Genomic DNA, 24,958 nt, shown 5'->3' with positions numbered 1-24,958 from the left:
ATAGAACTCGAAACAGTTGGCGAAGCCAATGAGTTTTCGCACGCATCTCAATAAAACATTATATAGATTAGCAATATCAATAATTCGTGTATCACTGAGAGACGACTGTATGGAAATTCTGCTTGCGATCCAACACCAAGTCCAATTGCGTTTACAGAAATCGATTCCGTACGCGTTTCGCAAGAGGACGAAAACCACCTATGTAGTATAGGATTTAATCCTCGTCGCCGGTAACGCCTTTCATTTCTCGATCGTATTTGGAGAAATCCTCTTTCATTAAGTCTTAAATACACGTTACTTTTACAGAACGATGCATCGCTCCGGTAATACGGTGCATTGCACACAAAATGCGATTGCGACGTACGCGAAAATGCACTCTCTTTGTCGACCGTGAATTTACTAAAGGCGAAACGTTAAATCATACTAGGAATTTGTCGCGTATTTGTAGAATATTTTTAATTGCACGGTTACATTTGTTATCGCACGAGACATGCCTTCGCTGTTCATTTTGTAAAGGCGCTTTATAATAAGCACGGCAATTAAATTAAACTGTCAACGCGCTAAGTTATTTTTTATTTCTCTCTTCTGTAATATATGTGCATCCCAGTGCACTATTGTTTGAACAACAGTTTAAACAAAATTATTGATCTTCCCGCGTGTAAGTTAATACTGTTGCACGCGTGAGCACGAAAGTAGAAACGATCTGGGAATAGCCCGACGCGTGCCGAATGCTAGACGTATTTCCCTAAGGCATTCTCGATTCAAAAAGATAGATAGGCCGGTCCAGAGTATCGACATTCCCGACAGACATTTGTTCATATACTTAATTATTCTATTAAAAAAAAAGTCATCCAGCTGGGAAGAGGGGGCAACACAGAAAAATATTTTTTAATTCCGGGTCAATATTTTACATTGCGTATTAAAACACGCAAATATATACGAAAAATAGATCTATTTATAAACGTTACTTTCAAACGCATCTTAAAAATACGTTTAATAATATATAGAATTAAAAAAACAAGTAAATTCTTGGATTTTTTATTCGTTGATTTAATCAGTTTGTTAAATCAACAAAAATAAAATTCACCTTCAAAAATTCAATCAGTTTAAAAGTTGGCAATTTCACAAAGATAATTAAAGTCTGCAATCGAAAAGATAGGTGGATTTATTAGCTAATTGTAAATAGAAATGCATATGACACTTAGATAAACACGTATCAATGTTGCAGAATATGTATATATTCGGTATAATGGCTATCGCAGTTTCAGTATGGCGACATAGGATCATGGTGCCATAAGCATTATCGAGTTTCCTCATCCAGCCTCTCTGAATAGGGCTATCTCCTCATCGAGCTCCGTTGAAAATAAATCACCGATCACGTCGGACAATTCAATGTCGTAACGTTGAATTACCGCGTGAGTTTCATGCGCGAAGATAACAGCTTTTTAACTGCCGCATCTTAATAATTCTATTTTAGTATCGCGCTAATGACAAAAAATAAAAGTCAACAAGGTATCCGGTTACACAACAATTAAACGCTACGACGAAAAATGCAATTATCTCTGGTATGCCACCTAACTCTGACTCTCGAGAAATTCCCCAATATAAAACGCTCCATTATCCACTTCGTGTAGGTGTATACATGTATTTCGTATCGGTCTACTTTATATTTTGTTATTATGCTCCGTTTGCTAATCGGCGCACCGGCCGTCGAATCAATTCTCGTCTGTTTTCACTTACTCAAATTTCTAGGATTCCCGTTTATCTCACGAAATCTTATATAAAGAAGATATATCGCTTCAATATTTCGCATGGCTTTGACAGAAAGGAAGAATTGGTTCAAGATACGAGTGCGAAATGAAGATTCGCCTTTCTTATAGATTGAATTACTTTTGCAACTTGTCTCATTTTGCACAGTTTTATTACACTAAACTCTCGATTAAATTTAAAGAAACATAATAATAGATCTAGACTATCAACAGAAAAAATATAATAATTTATAATTTATATAATATTTAAGATCGTAAAAATTTGACGTAAAAACTTTTCCAAAGTTTCAAAATAACCACGCTATTTTGTTACATGAATTTATACTATACTAAAACAATTGAGATATATTTTGCATTTAATAATGTTTCATAACTTATAATTAAATTATTATTTAATTTTAATTACTTCTTATTATAAATATATTTAAATAATTATGCATTTTCTCGATATGGCAAACTTACTTTCTGTCAAAAAATCAGCCGCAGGGAAACATAGACGGAATTCGAAAACACACGGTTGCTCCAGCTAATTATCAAGTCTTGAACTAGTACAGGCATGCCACGCGCCTATTACCCCACGGGATCCGAAACTCCAATAACTGTTTCATCCGGAGGCATTTAAGAAGACGTCACTCCGTGTATCCCGTTACCCCGTATTTTCTTAACTAGACATCACCCCCGACGGTGCCTACGGGTACCTACGGGCCCCTTCCCCCATCTATAATGATGTTATCCCGAGCTACGGTCTCCCGAGAGTGAACGTCGTGCTTTAACGTCGCTGAAAGATCAGAACTAGGACGAATGATGTCGGTGACAGACGGACCAGAACGACACCTTCGGGAACGCACGAAGAAAGGAACAGGCAGACCGACTAGTCCCTTGATCCCGACGAAGAAACGAACGCCGACTGTTTATCGTCAAATCATTTCTTTTATACGAGACGATCCGCGAAAAGAAAGTTCTCGAAATTAGCAGGAAATAACTATACGTAAGATTGATGATATCGTAATATATGTGTACACACACATACACACATACGACTAACCGGAGTTGAAAATTGTGACGATTAAACGCATGATTCATTAACTCCTCATTTTAAATAATGGGATATTAATCAAAATTACCTTATAATATTAAATGTACTCACCGGAATGATGCGCAATGATAGAGCTGCATGCAATGTTGATCTGTAAAATCAAAATATATTTAAATAAAATTCATATTCAAAATAATCAATATTAAAAAAAATAATTACTGCACGTGTTTAACCTTCATTATATTCTTATATTAACTATCATTATATTCTTTCAATGCTTTCATAACTTCTTAATCCTTTAACGTGCAAAAAATTAAATATTTTTCATCAAATTATATTTTGAAGTACATAAAATATCGTATCATATTTAATTTGATAAATGCTTTATTTAAAATACTTTAAACCCCTCTCGAAAAAATTACTCAAAGGAATAAAGTTACTCTTTTGCAATTAAAAATAAAAATGAAAATAAAAAATTACAGGCAGTTTAATTCTTCAACTCCCCTCATCCCTCCCTGGATATGCCCACGCGTAGAACGCATATGAAACGCGTATTTGAATCTCACGGAGAAAACCGATTAAATCCACAAGTAAATAACGAATAAATGACAAATTGCTCACCCCACGGTCGCTCCGACGTCGGCTGACGCCTCCCCGAGCAATCCTTTCCTCCCTCGTCCCGCCGCCGCCGTCGCTGCGACTCCTTCATGGCGCCGATCCGACGACGCGCGCGAGAACACTGTTAATTACGGCTCGCGCGATACTTTATGCGGCACTCCCGGCGTCAATCACGCACGACGCGAACTTTATTAAGTTGCGGACGGAACGCGGGTAAAAAGGCGCGTGCAATCTCGCGGGAGCACTAGCAGTTAAATTCGCACCCGCGACGGATATAATCGCGTGAAGACTCGCACAATTGCGTGCGGTCAACTGCCGCCACCGCCGCCGCGACACGATGCTACACCTGTTGCTCGCACTTTCGTGCACTTTTCTCACTTGGCGAAGTTGGAGCAAATAGCGCGCGCGCTCGCCGTCTCACGACGATTAGCATCGCGGATACGATTACGACTTACGACACGGACGGGGTAGACGTACGCGTCGAAATTAAAGTCAAGCGGCGTGCAACTCCCGAAAGGACAGGCGACCGCGGTCGAATGCTATTCGCGATTCACGAACTCCTCGTTCACTGAACGTGCAAGCGTCGAATTTGCGTCACGCGATTGTCGAGCACAGAGACGCGATCGAATATACATGGCTCACAACGATTGCACTTACCGATTAAAAACGCGTCACGACGAGAAGACGCGTCTCATGCCCACGACACACGACATCACGTTCACGATGGCGACGAACGATTCGCGAGTGACACGCGCCAACTTCACGGCGATGCGACGAGTCTATTAATGACTTCCTCTCCTCCCCTCCCCCCCCCTTTCCCGGCCACCAAACTAATAACGATGCCCTCGACCAGCCGTCTGAGAACAGAAAATGACAATTTGCAATGCTCACTCCTTATACGTCGCTTCAATTATTTTCAACAATTAAATCGCGAGCATTCATCAACTGCTCCGTCGCTTCACGAATTACTCCGAGTTTGATTGATCACGAAGCAGTCGCCCGGAATAATCGCATTCGCCGCCCGATGATTCGTTTCAAGGGATAATAATGCGGCGGCACACGGAGCAATTCGCGAACACGTCCGTTCGCCTCGAGCTCGACCATGCGAATGACCATGGTAACCTTGATCTTGGCGTAAACAACACACCCGTCGAACTCGCGCCAGTCGGCCTTTGTTTTTTTCACGAAGGGTTTAACATTTCGTAAGTTACGGTGTGATCGTACTTTTTCAGAGAAATAAAGAACAAACGTAAAACTGCTAAGGCTTCGTAACTACAAGTACGTGCTTCTCGACAATGAATACCTTGTTATCTATATGCTTAATCGAATTACCATCTGATCCTCTCTGCTTCCGGGTGTCACTTTCCTTTCCTTCTGCTGTAGCATGAGTCCTTGTCCCGCGCTATCATCGACACTCGCGCAACACACGTTACCATATGCAAACGACCGCGCGATCAGACTAGGTTATGTTAGGTTAAGTTAGGTTATCGCAATGCCATTTGTGAATTTCACAAGACGATCGCGCGGACGAATAAACATGCGGAGCGATTTGCTCGATTCGATTCACTCGTTCGCACGCGGCATCCACATGAAAACGAAAAATAAAGGATAAAAAGATGCGAAATCGCGCAATTCCGATCGCGCGTACTCCCGTACGTATCTCCCGACGGATCTCGGAGGTACTTGCTGAAAATTCGAAAAGAACGAGAAAGAGAAACCGACTCGCGAGGGGACAGGGGAGCCCACCTCGGTGCCGCGTACACCTTTCGAGAAGAAAAAAACTAGTCACGAGATAAAACAAGCTAGATTCGAGCACCGTTTCTGAGATCTCTATTAATTTATGTCGAACGAGAGCGGAGAGGCGAAGAACGCGGAGCCACCTTCACACACAAGCAACGACCGCTGCCAACTGAACGTAGCGTCGTGCCGAACGCGACGCATTTCACGATACTGAAATCTCACGTATTTCACATACAACGCTAATTAATTTTTCATACCTCACGCGGACTAATAAATATACTGAGGCAATTGCCATTTTCGCTTCCAACGGACAAAAAGATACACAGAAAAAAATTTACTCTCAAATTGAAACTTATATATTCAAATTAACGCAATCGTTGTTTCATATATAAGCAACAATATATAATTTTCTTACAAGAATTTGAACATCTTGAATTTCAAAATACTATAGTCTTATTTCAATACTATAAGTGTTTATTTCAAGAATATAATATAATTGTTTTGATAATTTTATTCTAAGAAAATTATAATCTTCGATTTGAACATGTAGTATTTTCTATTGTACATTTTTTTCTTTCCATTCAAGAAAATTATTCTTAAATAACAAGACTATCATTTTCTTGGTTAAACTATATACAATTTAAAAATAAATCTTCATTAAACTAAATCTTTTTGATTTAATATATAATATAATGCAATATAATCTAATTTTAAGATTTCCGTTTTGAAACTAAAGATATTGTTAAAACAATATTCTTTTTTTCTGTGTACAAAGTCGCGAAATAAATAATAGCATGACCTAGCGTGTCCAAAATCGCGTTTTCTGACAGAACTGTAACATTCTTTGAAAGATGCCGAAAATTCGGAAAGAACGGGAATAGAAAACGGCTAACAAAGGTCGGCGTGAGCGCACGCTTTTCGAGAAAGAAGACTGGTTGGGATATAAACGCGAAGCAAACCGCTTTTTCGAAATCTTGATTAACATATTAACATCGACAAAACGAAGAACGTGAAACCACCTTTGGACAAGCGATGGACGCTACAAACTGAATGCGACGCTGTGTCGAACGCGACGTACTTTACAATACTAAATATTTTCTACGTGTTTTAAACAAGACTTTTTATACTTTACGCGGACTAACAAACAAAGCTACATTTTTTAAACGTCTTTATTTTTAAAAAATAATTAATTAGTAATTAAAATTTTTATCCGTTTCAAAAAATTATTTGTATATAAATATTAATAGTAATCACTAATATATCAATTTTTTAAAATAGAAAATTACTGTTAATCTTTTTACTCTAAAAAATAAAAATTAAGTTATCAAAAAATTTTACTTGAAAAAAAAGATTTATTTTATTATGTTACGAACAAGTTTTAATCTAATTGAGTTTATCTCTATATTTCTCTAATGAATTTTGAAAGTAATTTTTTTGTGAATCATCCATCATTCTGGACTTCTGCAAACTTCTTTTCTAAAAAAGAAGTCCGCGAGTTTGCATTTTTCCACTTCTTAGATACATACATAATGCGATAAAGAGCAGAGCAGCATGTACGCGGTCTTATAATGGATTTTAAAAAAATATACGTCAAGAAAAAAAATACAAGAGCCGACAGAGATGGGACGACGTAATTAAAAAGCGGATAAACGCGAAAAAATATAATTCGGGATGCGAGGATACCCGCAAGTTAAGTTAGATTGCATTCTAACACTGTAATTTTTCCTGACAAATCTAAATATCACCTGACGACTTCATTAAAAAATAATACTTTTAATATTATGATTCCTATTGATCCTTATCGATTGAAATAGAAAGATCTTTAGCAATTTTTGAGAACGTAAAGCTGCCGTGTTATTTTCTCTTCGAGCCTCAGTTTCTTTGCATTTAGTCGCAGAACTGTTTGAAATGAATCGAGAGCTCTGAAACTCATTATGAGAGAGCCAGATGCTTCACTCAAAGAATAATGCTCTATCAGTTATATCTTCAATTCTAAAAGCTAACTTCGTAAAGGATGCTAACTTCGTAAAGGTGCTGACATTAAGCAGAAGTAACTACTTTAACCGCGCCGGTAGTTGCCCTCATTCAGCATTGAACGGCACGAAGCGGGTTCTGCAGTTTCAATTCCGGATAGTACGACGTAATACTCTTGATATCTGCAGCACGATGTGTCGCCGTCATAAGCGAAGTATGCATAATAAAGTTGAGAAGGTGTAACTCATTGCCGCACGAGCGTCTTGGGAAGTAGCTGTATTGCTGTTGGCCTGCTTTCGATGCCACGATAGCGGTAGTTTAATAGTCGATATTACTACTGCGAAACTGTACGATCGCTCGCAATAAAAACATAAGGCCGTTTATGTTTCTTCTCGTGTACACCATTTTGATCTTACGACAGTTTCATACGCGTTTCTCGGAGAAGTACAATACTTCTGGTGAAGAAACATTTAAAGTCAGTCGCATATAGAACATATCTAGATAAGAATCGTATTTCTTGCGTTTGAAATCTGAAACTCCGCCATTGTGCTTAAATGACAATCTTGCGCCAGGGGAAATATTAACGACGGCACTGTACGATCGTAAAAATCAACGATACTTTCCTTGTTAATAACTGGATATTGGTATGAAGGGCGGATAATTATACTCCTCGCTGGTCGCAAATTCAACATCGAACGGAAAAAGAGCTAATCGACTGCGCAAAGAAATGAATAAAAATATCGGCGCGTGGCACACATTGCACATCGTACGGAAGAAGGGCATGAAGACGCTATTTTAACGCACGCTGCACAATAATCAGCCAAGCGTGATACGTGACGACGACGTTGCACCTTCTGAACGCCGCGCGCCGCTTGTACATTGTACATAGCAACGGGCATGTCCCAAAAGGGGTCGCCATAACTTACAGAGAGCGCGCAAACAGTCATTTAAACTCCAACATCGTTTCAGCCCCATTATCTTGGGGTTAAAGGTATAGAACCCACGAAGAGCAGGCCGGCGAATACGAACGGCGGATACGAACAGTCGTTGGAAACGGAGATAGAGCGGAGATCTCGCGCTATTACTGACTGTTCGGGACCTCAACGGGGGAGAACCTAACACCGAACTATAATGGGGTTTCGGCTTATCTCGCAGCCCTGAAAGTTTTCTCCGTGCGGCGGCGGCGGCTGCGACACAGGAAAGGGTTGAGAAACGAGCGAAAGCAAGAGAGACGAGAGATCGTCCGATGCGTGAGACTACATTAATTACCGGCACGTCCCGAAGACTATTCCCGACGTAACCGTCTCTGCCAGCCTGCGATTATGTCCAGATTGTACGCCGACTCTCTCTCTCTCTCTCTCTCTCTCTCTCTCTCTCTCTCTCTCTTTCTCCTCCGTTTCTCCGTATCGCGACCACATCACCGGCTCTTTGTTTCACTCTCTCGCCCGCGTTTTCTCACAGTCTATTCTATCCTCCATGGTTGTCACGGTGCTCCGATGTTGGAAATTTCAAACACGCCGGTACAACTTTCGCCGTGATTAAGAGGAAGATCGCTTCTGCCTGACGCCAGATTCTACGCAACGGGTATTCTGATTAATAATTCGTGACATGGTACAAGGGAGGGAAAAGGGCGAGGTCCTACGGGTCCTCGCGGCTTTGCCTCACCGGGAGTTGCCGAACATCGGGTAACTGTCTTCCGTTACACGCGCGGAAGAACAAAACCGATCGCTGTCGTGTCATCGGAAACTTGAAACACGCTCGACTAACTTTGCCGCAATTAAGGAGCGAGCGGAGTAAATGGCGCAATTTTGGACGCTCTCCAGGGCGACGCGCGCTCGGAATACAATAGCTCTTTGGTCGATAAAATTTTTAAATCAGAAGCGTTACACGCGATTAGAAGACGTATCGCGAGCGCAATGTAACGTTATCGAACGAGAACAACTGCGAGAAGCGAGAGGGAATAAACGTAGGTAAGATACTGAACGCGAATTTCTCGCGTTACACGTGTACAACGCGCGAGCACGTTGTATCCCGCGAGAACATTCGATGCATATCCATATATCTGCCCGTGGAAGTCTGAGACACGTACACAAAACACCGGACTCCATCCCACTGTAAGACGTTGTACTCTTGAGAACGGTTGCAGTTTTCTCGCTGGTGCCTCGCGCCGAGAGAGCGAGGGGTGAGAAAGAAGGGAGGAAATGCGGAAAAACAGTCACGTTTATCATGGAGCTCGGGCGGCAGAATAGCGCGAGAGGCGGAAATGCGGGAGGTATAAGCGTAGGAGAATGGCCTACGCATAAGAATAAAGTGCTGTAATGTACAGTGTCTCTCGCCCCTCGCCGTAAAGAAGAATGCTAAATGTCTCGTTGCGCGGAAACACTCGACACAATGATTTCATTACATAAAGTTTGTACGAAACATAAGTCAGCATGACACCCCTTATTCTGTCGTTAGCAGTCAGTTATTAACACTTCTTTGTTTTCTGATACCTTTTAGCATTCGTGTTCCTCGTTAATTTTCAGCTTTTACAAGTATATAACAATCATTAAGCAATTTTTACATGTCCTTTAATATTTTTAGAAAGCATCTGCGTTCAGTTTTAAAAAAATTGTGTACAAATATTTTATAATTGCAGCCGACAATATCAGAGAAATGCATGTTTTAATACAAAAATTAATATTTTGTAATACAAAAATTTTAATACAAAAATTCAATTACAAACTTAAAGAAAATAACTTAAAAAAAAAATACTTTTATACCTTAAAGCTTTGACATTCTAAACTACAAAAACGAAAATAGTTCCAATGTCGACTGTCTAAAAAGTCGAGTGATTCAGTATGAGTAATCTGAAAATAACGTTTTTAATATATACAAAAAATATAAATTAAAGAGGTGTATTACATTTTAAACAATGCATTTTTTATTAACGTAGCGTTACAAATTTGAAACTAATGACAAGATTTTAGCATATATTTATATTTATATTTCAACGCAAATATAATGTCATATTTCAGCCCAAAATTATCGCTTAAATTACATTTTTTTATTAATTCGTGAAATCCTTACAATAAGTAAAACCTAATTGAAAATAAAGAAAACAAAAAAATTCAGCCACAGAAAGAACTCATTCTATACATGAGAGACATCTTGGGTTATTCGTGTCCCAGAGTAAATTTCGGAGATGTCTTGGATGAAGGACACTCACGAACGAAGACTGGCAATATACTAAGTCTGTTCCCTAGATTTCAAACTTTTTTAGGGATGGAGATTTATCCAGGTATTCTTATTATTCAAAAAAAAATAGAGCGGGACACAAACGCTTTAAGTTGTGCATTAAACGTTAAGATTTAATTGTAATTGATGGATTATAATAATAACTGATTAGCTGTAAGATATGATTAAGTGTCAAATTGTGGGTTGTACGTAGATAATCTTTTCATCCTTACTATTTAAAAAATGTATACCTAAAAATTTATTTTACGAGTAAAATAAATTTTAGATTATATAACGAAGAAGTAGAAACAAAAAGTCATACTTGAATATCACGGATGTAAAACAATGTTAAAACAATGCGCTTAAATAGTAAAGTAAAATATAAGTACGATACACAGAGAGAGGAAGAGGGAAAGAGAGGCGTATAGGAAGAGAAACTAGCTACCAGTGACTCTGACACTTTAAAGTGGATTTGCGATAGCTGCAATGCTCGAGAAAATAAACCGGTTTATCACATCGGGCTTTTATATACATATATACTAATTCTATATAACGTAATATACGCACTATGTATTCGTAGAGAAAACAAAACTAATACACAAGTAATAGAATAATTATATAATCGAATTATCATGTAGAATTACTGAGGAAATAAACTTCTCTTACATCAAAATCAAATTATTAAAGAAATGTAGAAATAAAATCTTCTGTCTCTTCGTGAATGAAATGTTATCGATATATGTATAATGTTATTTTGTTACATAGTAGACATGAAAAATAATGTAAATATGAGAGAGTCGTGGGACTCGCCGGGAAAGGGCGTAGTACGCCCAGGAAAGTGCTGAGGTCGACGTGTCCGTCTTTTTCCACTTGCGAGGCGACGCAGTAGAAATCGACGAGTTTGCGCGGCAAGGGTGCACTCACAGCGCGCAGAGGCAGAGCAGACCACGCTGGTACATGCGCAATAGTGTATTGATCCTGCAAATTTCAGATGCACGTACCAGCATCCCAGTGGTCCAGCGGCTGTACACAATGTCATTTCTGCTCGACGTTCTTCCGGCGTTTCGCGAGCGGAACGGTCCGCACGAGTAATGAAAGCCGGATTGAAGTCCGCCTGGAATACCGTCGACTGATAAACGCGCGCTAGAGATCGAACATATCCCAGATTTACGGCAGATTATGATACACAAGAAGGGCACGGGATAAAAGCGTCGTATTTAGAGAACGAGTAACGAGGAAACCGTGGAGGCCGAAGCGCAAGTATGCCACAATTGTTTAGATTACGTTCGATACATGTATAGATGCCCGACTTCGATACTCGTAAATATATCTATAGTTGCTCGGTGAAATTGATAAGTTGTAAAAATATAGACGCAATGAACGGTTTTCGAAATACAGTTTTCATTTCAGAATACTTTCCTATGGATAATTATAGTGTAAAAGCGACAATAATTACATATAGAAACGATTGTTTATGTTCAAATGTTGTGAAAAATAACAGTATAATATTTTAGATATTATTTTATAGAAATAATGTATTTTTTAAACTTACATTATTTGTAAATGTATTTATACAATACATACAATTTTATACAATTAATATATCCGTGAGTTACGTTAATTTATGTTATCTGTACAATGATTCTAGCAGAAAAAAATTGTGCTACTCGAATACTTTAGGACGCAAAATTATATACAAGTATAAATCCGATGTCAATAATCTTGCAAATTTCACTTTACATATTAATCTCTCAATATTTGATATACTTCTTGTAAAAATTAATACGGACAAACGGGTATGCTTAATGCAACAGGTTCATAATTCTACAACTAACAACTCGCAAAGCTTGGCTATCGAAATAGTATTATAAGTATTAATTAAATTAAATTAAAAGTAGCTTTAGTTGGGAGAATTACGAAAACAGTATAAACAATAATTGAATAAAAACGAATCAAATGTAGAATAACTTCTATTACTATAATTATTATAAGAAAATTTTTATTCCTTATTTTATTTGCTTTCTGAATAAGGAACAATTTTATGTCAATTTATAGAATATCCTTTCTTAAAAAAAGCCATGTTCGGTTTATTAATATTTCTGTACAGGATGTTTTCGATGAGCCTTGTCTAATCACGCACGTTTAATCGCAAGACAAAATGATGTTCTCCTTAATCATCCTGATTCTTTCTGTGGGAATCTGCTACAGCAATCCAGACGCTAAAAGACTTTACGATGATTTGCTCTCAAATTATAATCGACTGATACGACCTGTGTCTAATAATACTGATACTGTTATCGTAAAATTAGGACTCCGTCTCTCACAGTTAATAGACCTTGTACGTAACATATATATTTTATGCAATTAATATAATTATGCTATAATAAAAAATTATCATAATAAATTGATATGCAATACGTATGTAAATTGCATCGGTACAACTGGTACAACTTTTTTTAACAAAACCTGACATTTGCAGAATTTAAAAGATCAAATCTTAACGACGAACGTCTGGTTAGAGCATGTAAGTTGTTGTAAAAAAAAAATTTTAACTGCAAATGAAAAGATCAACATATGACCAAAGTTGAATTATTTCAGGAATGGCAGGACCATAAATTCCAGTGGGATCCCTTCGAATACGGTGGTGTCACTGAACTCTACGTGCCCAGCGAGCATATATGGCTGCCCGACATTGTACTTTATAACAAGTACGTGATGCTGCGTGATATCGTAGTATCGCTTTTACGATTATCGCGATGAGAAAATATAAGCACGCTGCGCATGATGTACTGCAAATTGCGTTTCTAGTTTTATTGATTCTTCCTCCAAATATTGTAAATTATAAATTTAAAAATTTATAACGCCTCGAAATAACGAGCCTTATTTTCAGTGCGGACGGGGAATACGGTGTGACGACTATGACTAAAGCCATTTTGCACTACACCGGCAAAGTGCTTTGGACCCCTCCGGCAATTTTTAAATCCTCTTGCGAAATAGACGTTAGATACTTTCCCTTCGATCAGCAAACCTGTTTCATGAAATTCGGCTCATGGACGTACGATGGTTTCCAAGTAAGTAAATCAATTGTCTTAATATAATACAAAGTATAATTTGTTATCTTTAAAGACAAAGCATAATTAATTAAAAGATCATGTCTACTCTAATGTGTTACACTCTCTCCCACTTAAAAATATCTTCTTCAGATCGACTTAAAGCACATTAATCAAAATGTGGGTGACAAGGTCGAAGTAGGTATCGACCTGCGAGAATATTATCCAAGTGTGGAATGGGATATATTGGGTGTTCCGGCAGAACGTCACAAAAAATACTACCCGTGTTGTCTCGAGCCCTATCCCGACATTTTCTTCAACATAACTTTACGTCGAAAAACGCTGTTCTACACGGTGAATCTTATAGTGCCGTGCGTCAGCATTTCTTATCTGTCGGTTCTTGCCTTTTACTTGCCGGCCGATTCTGGAGAGAAGATCGCTCTCTGCATTAATATCTTGCTATCGCAGACCATGTTCTTCTTACTAATATCCGAGATTATACCATCCACGTCGCTGGCGCTACCGTTGCTCGGCAAGTATCTACTTTTCACGATGATCCTAGTCGGACTGTCGGTCGTGATAACGATCATTATTCTGAATGTGCACTATCGCAAACCGAGCACTCATAGAATGGCACCTTGGGTGAGAAGAATCTTCATCAGAAGATTGCCAAAGCTACTTTTGATGAGGGTACCCGACGATCTTCTCAATGATCTTGCCGCGCATAAAATACATGGAAGAGGAAAATCAGCAAAGAAAAGCAAGTTTAACGCTGCTATCGCGGCTGCGGCGCAATCATCGATAATATCTTCGCCGGATTCTGCCCGTCATCAACGAATCGACGGTATAATCTCTTTAAATAGGTTAACAGATCTTTAATTATTGCTCATACGCACTGATTATTTTAATTTCAATTTTAATTTTAACTTTAATTAATATTTATCCATTTTATACCTCTAATCAATCAAAATTAACATCCGTGCAATATTATAAAAAAATATCAACACACGTAAAACATGTTTATATAATTTTATATATTATAAATGACAAGGAAATGATTATATGTAATTATCGGCATTTTAGGTTGCAACGGTTTACATAGAACAACTGCTCATAACCGATTTTTAGTCGGTAGTTTAGGATATAATGGACTCCCAACAGTCATGTCTGGTCTTGACGAGTCGTTGAGCGATGTAACGCCAAAGAAAAAATACCCTTTCGAGCTGGAAAAGGCTTTGCACAATGTCATGTTCATCCAGCACCACATACAACGCCAGGATGAATTTAATGCGGTACATTCTCTTTTAGAAATCCAATAACACAAATAAAAAGAAAGAACCAAAAAATAATTATAATGCAAGAATCCCAAAGAAATTATTTTAAAAGAGAGACATTTAATAATTTCTATTGTTTCTGAAGATACAAAAATATTATTACGAATAAAAACGATATGTATGAATGATTGAGGAACAATTCCATAATAAAAGAAAAAAATATTCAAAATTATTTTGCTCTCTTTAATAAATATATACATTCCGAATGCTCGTTAAAATATATCATTTTGTATAATCTGTACTATGTTTTCCATTATGTGATTGCAGGAAGATCAAGATTGGGGTTTCGTCGCGATGGTTCTCGATCGTCTGTTTCTGTGGATGTTCACGATAGCTTCAATAGTTGGAACCTTCACTATCCTATGCGAAGCACCGGCACTCTATGACGACACGAAACCGATTGATATGGAATATTCCTCTGTTGCTCAACAGCAATTTCTGCCACCTGGTCAGGAGTTGCTGAAGAATATCGTATAAGCGTATTCGTTCGAGCACGCGCGATGTGTTTCTATTATCAGCATGAAAGGGAAGCGGCGAACTGTCTTTCCGAGTATAGCAAGTTGTGATAGGTCATGACCATGGAACCGAAGAACCATTTCCAAACGCGAAATGCAGTTCGCAATCGTTCATTATATATATTATAATTCGTACTCGACATTCAAATTATATCTAGATAAATTATAGTCTTAAATTTTAAGACGTATATATGGAGAATTTTAAAACCGAATATAACTACAACATTAGTATATATATTCGGTTCTAGGAACTGGCCTAATGATGAAAACGTGATTTAATTCTGAAACAGACAATTCGCTGGCTTGCCTCGTGAGCGACGATTACAACACGATTATATTCCCGAAACAAATTTGTATTTGTATCTACTATTATACGCGCAAATAGTGTGCGACTCGTTCTTTGATAATGATGACGTCTATTGATGTTTGCAATGTTACAACAGAAGACTTCACGATAGATATCATTTGTAAAACTTTTGGTAACGTTGGTTACACAGACGATATATAACAGTGGTATCTTATTCGCACATTAAAATCTATATATAGGACTTTCATGCTCCAATTAATATCTTCCCGAAGAGCAATCAATTCATATATGTAGCGTAGTTTTTCGATAAATTATAAACTGAACTTTTTTCATTACGAGAATACGCATATACATATACATACGTGTGTGTGTGTGTGTGTGTGTGTGTGTGTGTGTGTGTGTGTGTGTGTACACACATATATATATACACACACATACACACTTTGTTCGATATACCGATGTACGCATTGAAAGCCAAAATAAAAATTAAAAAATCAAAAGTTAATTAAATCTTTTCTTTATTAAATAAGATAATATATCTTAACCTGGAAATACGAACACGTTTACAACTGAATATATGTTTTATTATTTCATATATTATACAAAAGTATGATACAATACTTGCGATAATACGTGTGAAATAAACATAAAGTAGATAGAACAAAATATATTTTCACGTTTAAGACTAGTTTAATATCTTATTGTTAGTGCCTGAATTTGAAATAATATATTTGTTTATGAGATAAATTATAGTTTATTATATATTAATTAAATATATTATATATTATTTTAAAAAATTATCGGGAATTATAGTGAAAGATAGAGCAAACGCAGAAAATATTACAGGATAGGTAATATTAAAAAATATACGAAAAATTAAAATCTTTAAATTAATAAAAATCATTATTTCATCAAACATAGCAAATTGACAAACATCATGATTTTAATTGTTATAATTATTTAACAAAAATTTAATATAAATCTTTAGAAATCAAATGCTTTCAGTCTAATTATTTTATTATATAATTAAAAGCCTAGAACGCACTGACATATCAGAACGTTCAACTTCTAATTTATATTAGAATTGCACTAGCAAAAAATGTTCAGCGATAGAAGAACTTTAAAAATATCGAGTTTTACGTTTTAAAAGTGTTTTAAAAGGAATTCATCAAAAAGTGACTAAAAACAAGTTACATGAACAAATAAAAATTGAGGACAATAATCATAATAATAATTACACAAAGATACTAGAAACCAGGTTCTTTTGGAACAATAAGGCTCCCTGAGTTGTTCCAATCCATACAAGATCAGACTCAAGATGTGCGCGCGCGCGCGCGCGTGTGTGTGTGTGTGTATGTTGTGTAAAAAAACAAAATTTAGAAAGAGAGAAGAAGCACGAGAATTGATTATATAGAGTAAAAGGATTTAAAAACATCAATTACTTCAATGAGGAAAGAGGAACAAAAAATTACTTCGTTTTTATTATTTTGGCATTTCTCTGCAAAGCTTTAATTTTTCACTGCCAAACATTCTCAGGTGTTTTCCAGTACTACATTTCTTCAAATTAAAAAAGATTCTTCGTAGAAGACATGCTAAATAAACAAATGTCTTAGAATAATGATTAATAGTTATTTACTTATACTGTGCTATTTACTACATTCTGGCACCATTGAAGACATATTCTTAACAAATGTCGTACATTTAATAAATCGCAATGAATAATAAAATGGACCTAAGCTACCATTTAATAGTAATTAAATAAAATTAAAATACATCGTAATTATAGAAAAACATATAATGTATTTTAAAACTACGTCATATAAAACCCCAATGTTATTATTTGCATAATTTATTTAAAATTATAAGATTTTGTTTCTTTGAAACTGTACAAAATAAAAATAAACATTATTTGGTGAATAAATCTTGAACTTTAAAAAATAGTTGGTTGAACATGGTAAATAAGAACATAGTATAAAATTAATTTATTTATCTGTGATTGTGTCTAATAGTTACTGCTATTGGTTGTTAATTGCTAATCATTTAACCAAGTAACAAAACTTTTATTAACAGTCATTGACATAGGGATAACAGAGAAATAGATATAAAAAATATGATTATACACACACACACACACACACACACACACACACACACACACACACACACACACACACACACACACACGCACGCACGCACGCACGCACGCACGCACGCACGCACGCACACACGCACGCACGCACACACGCACATATATATATTGGTTTGTGAATTTCATCAAAGCAGTGTTTCTCAATTAATAAAGCATTGCTCATTTTGATATTTGTAAAATGCTATCGCTCAAAAGTAATCTTTAAAAAAATGAACAAGTATATCATAAAATCTTTTATTGGAAGCTTGATGTTATCCTATAATACTAAACTGTAATACTAATTTAATACTGCTTGAAAAAATAGATTCTTTTTCTATAGCTATAAAAATTTAGAAAAATAAAAGATGAATATAAAATAAATTTAAATGATTGAGAAATACTGCGTTATATCTCTTGAACTGTTCATCAAACTCACTCGTTGTGGAATGTTATCTGTTTGGCTATCTAGGTTAATATACAGGCAAAATTATGTCATGATATATGTAAGAAAGTAAGAACAATAATGCACAGGTCAATCTGTTTCACTTATCTAACTTATTGTGGATTTTAAAATTCGAAACTTATAATCGACAAATGCATCCATCACAATTCTTGACGTTTCAATAAGACTATGCTATTATAAATTTACCTACAGTAAATATATCTCTCCAGTCTCTATTGTACTGTCTAAATATACTGTTAAAAACAAATTAAATAATAAAATCGTATATTAAATTAATAACTAATATGAAATTTGAATTGCATATTAATTTTTTAGTAAAAATTAAAAAGTAATTTTTCAGTGAAATGTGGAAACCTGCTAGAAAAATTTTAATATAAAATATCAGAATACAAGATGGAAAAGTTTAAATGCTCGTGAATCTATTGATACCACATGATGAAACAGTTATTGAAACTTAAATGATATAAACCAGAGAAAGTTCGGTCTAACACCGAGAAATTATATTATTCAAGATTATACTTCTTAATCTGACTTGGGATAAAGAAAGTATGGAACACATCAGATTACGATGCCGCAAGACACGAAAGTCACTTTTAAAAGATTTCTCTTCTGCTGCCCTAATGCTTATCAGTTTTATTTTCTTTGCATAAATATAAATAATTTTTTAAATAAAAAATTAAATGTAACTTATATGCCCTTATCATGCTAGAGGTTTGTAAACCTTCTTTCATTGTAAAAAATATATGTTATTTTTTTATAATGCGCTTATATGATATATATTCGGCTAAATTCGCGGAGGCACGCTTAGATATATACTTATGCTGCCGCATATCAAGTTTCATAGGAAGAAAACTAGTTTATATTCTTTGTAAATACTATTCTTCCAAGTTATATATTTGGTATAATATAAAAATAAAAATACACGAGAATAATATTTTGGACACGAAATAAAACGGCTTTCATAGTTATCATTATTTCGTCTACTTTGTTTATACTTATGAATATCATAATATAATTGAATTCATTAAGCATATAAAATTACTATATAAAATAGTATACTAATATACTATTATAAAATAGTATAATTACAACATTATATTGTAACACCTAAAATATTCGAGATCAAATTTGAATAATTCAAATTTAAATAACGTAAAACAATAAAAGTGTCCAAAAGTATTCTCGTCTCCAACTTTCCAACGATGACATCGCATATATAATTTTTATTTTACAATGAAAATCTAAAAGCACAAAAGACTTCTATATAATATACTAGATTAGTACTATGTTAATGATAATGTTTCAAATAAAATTCCTATTTAAGTAAATCTCATTATAAAATCACGTAAATTTAAATATTAAAAAATATTAATTTTATATACAACTAAAATATTAATATATTTTATTTTTATTGTATATAATTCTAACATTTTTATTTAAAAAACTAAATAATTTAATGAGAATTTTATTATGTTCTGGAAAGGCAAAAAGTAAAGTCACATGAATATGCAGAACGCAATTAACTAATATTTTTTATAAATTTCTTTGCAATAAGATAATAAAAAAAGAATTTAGAAAAATAGAAAAGGATTATTTTCTTCGTATATTAGGTCTGCCGAAATATATTTGTAATTCTTTCCTTATAAATCACACTTTGTATCACTTCTTGCCTTACAATTGCATGTTTTAAAATATAAAATATAAATATCTAGTATTATTATATAAAAGTCTGTGATATTCATAATCAATGTCACTTTTATCTGTCACAATCTAGAGTTCATATACTCATCTATATCTTCTAAATTTCACACATGTTAGATTAAACAGAACTTGACTTCGATAAATTTTTATTCGCGTATTATAATGCAATGATCTTTTTAAGTTTGAAGAATCACGTAAGAATATGTAACTTACACTCTTAACGATTCTTCTTTCCTGTCCTGTGTGATAAGCGAAGGGATATCGATCAGCTCTTTATAAATTTGTAAAGCATCTCGATACACGGGAGGCTGGAATCTAAATGTAATTCGCACTTGTAATTTTAAAATCAACCTTTCCACGTGCCAATATAATTTTTGCAGTTTGGACAGAAGTGATGAACGCTCATGAAAGCATTCATACAGTATGGCAGGCATGAACAGAGGCAGCATCTGAAATAAGAGAATATCAAATTTATCTAAAATTAAAGCTATTTATAAGAACATTGACAATTAACAAAATCATTTTGCATCGCATTTACATAATATTTTGTCACAAATACAATTTTTTACGCAACAATATGCAATATTTTGTAAAAAATGATGCAAATTGATAATTATCAATTAAAAATCGCTTTACATTTCAATAGTTAAGTAATAAAAAAAACTTCATTAAAAGATATAATTAATATGTGAAATTTAAAATAAATGCAAATTACAAATATGTAATGCAAGTTTCTTGACTCACCCAAGTAAGCAAAGTACAATGCAGCAAATGTGAGCGCTCGGTTGATGATCCGATATTGTGGTAGTTTTGATATCGGCGTGACATGTCGGACAGGTCATTTTTACTGCGTTTGGCCCGAGAGTATACACTACGTGTTGTTGAATGACCCGTACTTCCGTCTGCGGTACGGAATTCAACTCCGCGTTGAAACTCCGCGGTTGTGATGTTGATTGGCTCGAGCCCGGGTAAACTGACGGTGTAGGCATTGTTGTTTGATTTGGCGGCTGACTGTCTAAAATTGAATAAGATTTATATAAGATTTATTCTCCTATATACATAGTTTTTTTATCATCAAAAATCAACAAATAAAAAATCAATCATAATTTTTGTTATAATCTATTATAAAAGAAATAAATAAAAATATATATACACAACATTTACAAATTTGCAAATAATATTTTTCAATTTTCAATCAAATTCCTTTTATATATCAAGATATCACGTACATGGCATAGGCATTTGTATTGGCGTGTTTCCCAAGGGGTATGGTGTGGGAAGAACTGGTGGTGCTCCTCCTGTGTTAGCTATGGCTTCCTCGTAAGACGGCGGAGCCGTTGGTAGAGGAGCCGAAGGTTGAGCCGCATGAAGACCTATGTTCTTCTCCATTTTTCCTAAAAACAAAAAGAGAAAGTTACAATCAATAACAATATTTTATATTCAAAGATAATAATATATATTGAAATATAAAAACTAAATAAATTATTTGTCTTTGTAACATAAAAAATATTCTCAAATTTTTCAGAGATATATTTCCTCTCACATTCTATATTTTTTCTTTGTTATAGTAAATAATTTATATAAATATAAATAACAATCTTTCAACTTATATGTTTTAGTTTTATAATTTCATGATTCATTTTTCACATAATTATAATAAATGAGGAATAATCGAACTATCTACTTCTTTGCATACAAATTATATTAATATACTTTGTTTTTGTTAACATTTTTGTTTGCAATAAAATGCCACGCAAGCAAAACTAAACAAATTTATGACTTTATCCATAAAAAATCGACGCAGAATTGTCGTAATCGTAATTTTTTTGCACAAAATACATCTCCCCCCTGCGCTTATAAAATTAATATTAATACGTTCAAGCAAGTTTCTTAGAAGATTTATAAATGAGGAAATAATACAATTTCGCGGTACATTATCATCAATCTTACAAATGTATTTATGCAACACAATATCACAAGGTTAAACTATCGCGTAAAATAAAGCGTACGTATGTAATAATTATTGTAATACTATTATGATAGTGATAAAGAGATGTATTATCAAAGACTAATAAATTTCTTCGTATAAAACTAATGTAATGTTATAAATATTCTTAAATGTTAAAAAAATAACATTTTTATTATTTATCTTTACAGCAAAAAATCTAAGCTTCAACAAACTTTCAAAACCAAGAGAAAAGATACTTTATGCTCAATTTCCAGGATTTAGACATATTACATCAATAAACTATCTGTGTATGTAGTGCATATAAAAAGATCTAGGAAACACGGAAAAGTGTAGGATCTTAAGATGAAAGGCCACGTAAGTATGTACACGGCATGTAAGAAGACTCGCAATAACATTTAAACGTAAATAACGAATGAGCACACATTTATGTACTGGCGCGCGAATAGAAAGTTGGGCGGATGTTAAGTAACAGAGACACGATATATATTTGCCAGCGGAGCTGTACGTAGAAAGCTCAGAATCCCGAGTGCATGCTAGTGCCTCGTAATATTATATTGTACTTTGAACAATTTACGATATTTTATTTTAAAATTAATATGTTATACAAAAGCGTGAATGCATTTATGGTTTTGCGTTTAAACGAATGTGATCTACATTAATATGAGAATTGACTACGTTACATAAAGAGTTTTCCCGTTGTTTTATCCATAACATTTTTCAATCTTAAAACAAATTGACTATTGACGAAAATAGATCTTCTAGTAATTGGAAATGTGATAATTCTATAATATATAACATCTTATTTAATTAAATAATGTTAACGCAAAATTTCAAATAGTTTTCTTATATTTATGTATAATTATTTTAGAAAATAATCATGAGAGAAATCTCACAAAAGAATGATTCTTTTTCTCGTATATCATACTTTTGCCAAGTGAAATGAATTGTTTCAATCTCCGTTTCCGTGTTATTCAGTGCTTCCGCTAGGAAATGGAAAACTATACAGACCATTAACGAATAAAGAGTTGGATTTTAAGAGAAGCTTCCATGAAATTGTAACATGTTTTTAATTGATAGCGAATGCAAGCGTATACGAGACGAAACATAAGTTTATTACACATTAGTATGTTACAGATAGATTTCCTTGAAATGTTTCCGCGTTGTCGTGATTTCTCCGGAGCTTCTATTACATACTCGTTTCTGATCGGATAAGAAGAGAACAATAAACTATGAGTAATGCGGATATAATAAAAGTTATCTCGAATTATCACTACTTATTTTCAAATAAGAAATCATAACGCAAAATTATATGATTATACGACTTATCTATTTATATTTATTTATTTAAATATTTTTCTTTAAAAAATGCTGTAAAGTATTAATGTTATTTCTATATTCTTTTACTACTAAATTTTTCTTTAAATAATTTATTTTAAAAATTATATATTATATTTAATCAGTATTATATATATATATATATAATACTGATTAAATATAATATATAATTTTTAAAATAAATTATTTAAAGAAAAATTTATAATAACTATATATATATATATATATATATATATATATATATATATATATATATAGTTATTATAAAACATTAATTAAATTTGATAAAAGTGATAAAAGAGATAAGAGAGAGGTGTTATGCATAGGGTACGGTGATAGAAAATTTAAGAAACAATTTATAGATAAAATAAGACAAAAATCAAGAATAACAAAATTGCGATTAAAGCTTTGTTTTTAATTATAAATATTTCAATATTCAGTACAAAAAGTCCTAAAGTGCACGTAAATATTTAAATATTATAATTTAAAAACAAAACCTGCATTGAAAATGTATTACTCTTGAATTTGTAATTCTGAATGTTTAAATATTCATGCAAAAAAGTGGCAGAAACATAAATATTTAAACGTTTATAATTAAAAAACAAAATCTTAATCACAATTTTATTAGTTTTGATTTCCGTTCTATTTTGTTATCTGAAGTCAATTTTTTAATTTTCCCCTACTTATTGTCGAACGCTTAATTATAAATAAATATAAATAATTAAAGCTTTTATAAAATTTTTTTTATTTCTCTTACCTGTTATCACTTTTATCAAGCTTTTCTTAATTTTTTATAACACTGCAATATATATAAAATTTTTATAACACTGCAATATGTCTAAAATATTTCAAGTACATTATGATTTCAAATATCATAAGAAAATCCTACAAAAATTAAAAAATAATTGACAGTAAACTATACACATATATTACAAATAATTTTGTGTTTTATGAAGGAAAAATTAAATTTAAATGATAAATGAGCTCATTTTTTGTGCTAACGATTATCTGAATCATTAATGGTTATTTGTAAGTCATCCAGAAATTTGACGTCAAAAGAGTTGAGTCTTTCAAACTCTTTTTTTCATAAAAATTAACGAAACAAGCACACAAATTTACGTCATACTCGTATAAAATAAATTTTGATTAGGGATAAAAAACAACTTGCTGACAGATAAAATCTCAATTACGAACGTACACGTATAGATATATGACACTCGAAAATAATTCACGTGAATATTCGATGCATGCAGTTCCTTCGAAAAATTGACGCAGAATACGATTCGCGCGTGTTAAACATCGCGGACAAAGCGATATGTAATGAGTTACAAGCAAAAGGGAACAAGAGTCCATCGTGATGAAACGCCTGGTCGCGCTCATTAAAAAAAAGGAGACAAGATGCCAGACAGTGACGTTACTCACCGTGTGTGTCCTACGGGCAAATTAAGCAACCGTCCACGTAATCGTCGACGAATTAGGTTATCGTCCCTCGACTCGGTTGGGCGTGAGACACGATAGCCAGGCGACAAACCGAACGCCAAGTGCGCGCGTTACGACAAAACTGTCGGCAGATACGTTGTCACCCGTGCGTTATTTCTTGCGTAGCATGAGAGCGAAAGGAAAACGCGCGGCCAAACACGCGAAGAAAAACCGTTGTGTATCACGATCGGATCATCAGAACGACGACTTGCGCGAGACCTGACCTCTCGCGAACACGAACGAGTTTTAGATTCCAGAACTTTTCACTCTTTGATAACGTAGGACACGCACTTACCAATCGCAACATATAAAGTCTGTTTTTTT

The 24,958-nt window shown here is 34.2% G+C and overlaps 3 protein-coding genes across 3 annotated transcripts in view; 1 reads left to right on the top strand and 2 right to left on the bottom strand.

The window, feature by feature from the left end:
- LOC105831718 (acetylcholine receptor subunit alpha-like 1) overlaps nucleotides 1-5,540 on the bottom strand; it is a 210,755-nt gene extending 205,215 nt beyond the window's left edge. Inside the window, exons 1-3 of the mRNA XM_036288749.1 lie at nucleotides 4,756-5,540; nucleotides 3,427-4,280; nucleotides 2,917-2,956 (exon numbers count right to left, since the gene is read on the bottom strand). The gene's annotated coding sequence lies outside the window, so the exon portion shown is untranslated. The remainder of the gene's footprint in view (nucleotides 1-2,916; nucleotides 2,957-3,426; nucleotides 4,281-4,755) is intronic.
- Nucleotides 5,541-11,353: 5,813 nt separating this feature from the next.
- LOC105839768 (acetylcholine receptor subunit alpha-L1) lies at nucleotides 11,354-16,064 on the top strand. Its single transcript, XM_012686298.3, has 8 exons — nucleotides 11,354-11,613; nucleotides 12,461-12,691; nucleotides 12,833-12,877; nucleotides 12,952-13,061; nucleotides 13,244-13,424; nucleotides 13,557-14,247; nucleotides 14,487-14,695; nucleotides 15,005-16,064. The coding sequence occupies exons 2-8, from the start codon at nucleotides 12,512-12,514 to the stop codon at nucleotides 15,212-15,214; spliced, it is 1,626 nt and encodes a 541-aa protein (XP_012541752.1). The 5' UTR covers nucleotides 11,354-11,613; nucleotides 12,461-12,511; the 3' UTR covers nucleotides 15,215-16,064.
- A 971-nt stretch (nucleotides 16,065-17,035) lies between these two features.
- LOC105839769 (lipopolysaccharide-induced tumor necrosis factor-alpha factor homolog) lies at nucleotides 17,036-24,863 on the bottom strand. The gene is made up of 4 exons (XM_028190923.2): nucleotides 24,578-24,863; nucleotides 21,081-21,245; nucleotides 20,596-20,866; nucleotides 17,036-20,300 (listed from the first exon to the last, which is right to left on the bottom strand). The coding sequence occupies exons 2-4, from the start codon at nucleotides 21,238-21,240 to the stop codon at nucleotides 20,198-20,200; spliced, it is 534 nt and encodes a 177-aa protein (XP_028046724.1). The 5' UTR covers nucleotides 21,241-21,245; nucleotides 24,578-24,863; the 3' UTR covers nucleotides 17,036-20,197.
- Nucleotides 24,864-24,958: the final 95 nt, after the last annotated feature.

The sequence above is a fragment of the Monomorium pharaonis genome, chromosome 6, assembly GCF_013373865.1.
Source record: "Monomorium pharaonis isolate MP-MQ-018 chromosome 6, ASM1337386v2, whole genome shotgun sequence".
Taxonomy (NCBI): domain Eukaryota; kingdom Metazoa; phylum Arthropoda; class Insecta; order Hymenoptera; family Formicidae; genus Monomorium; species Monomorium pharaonis.
Note: the sequence above shows the minus strand (reverse complement) of the source record. Positions and strands in the feature narration are given on the sequence as shown.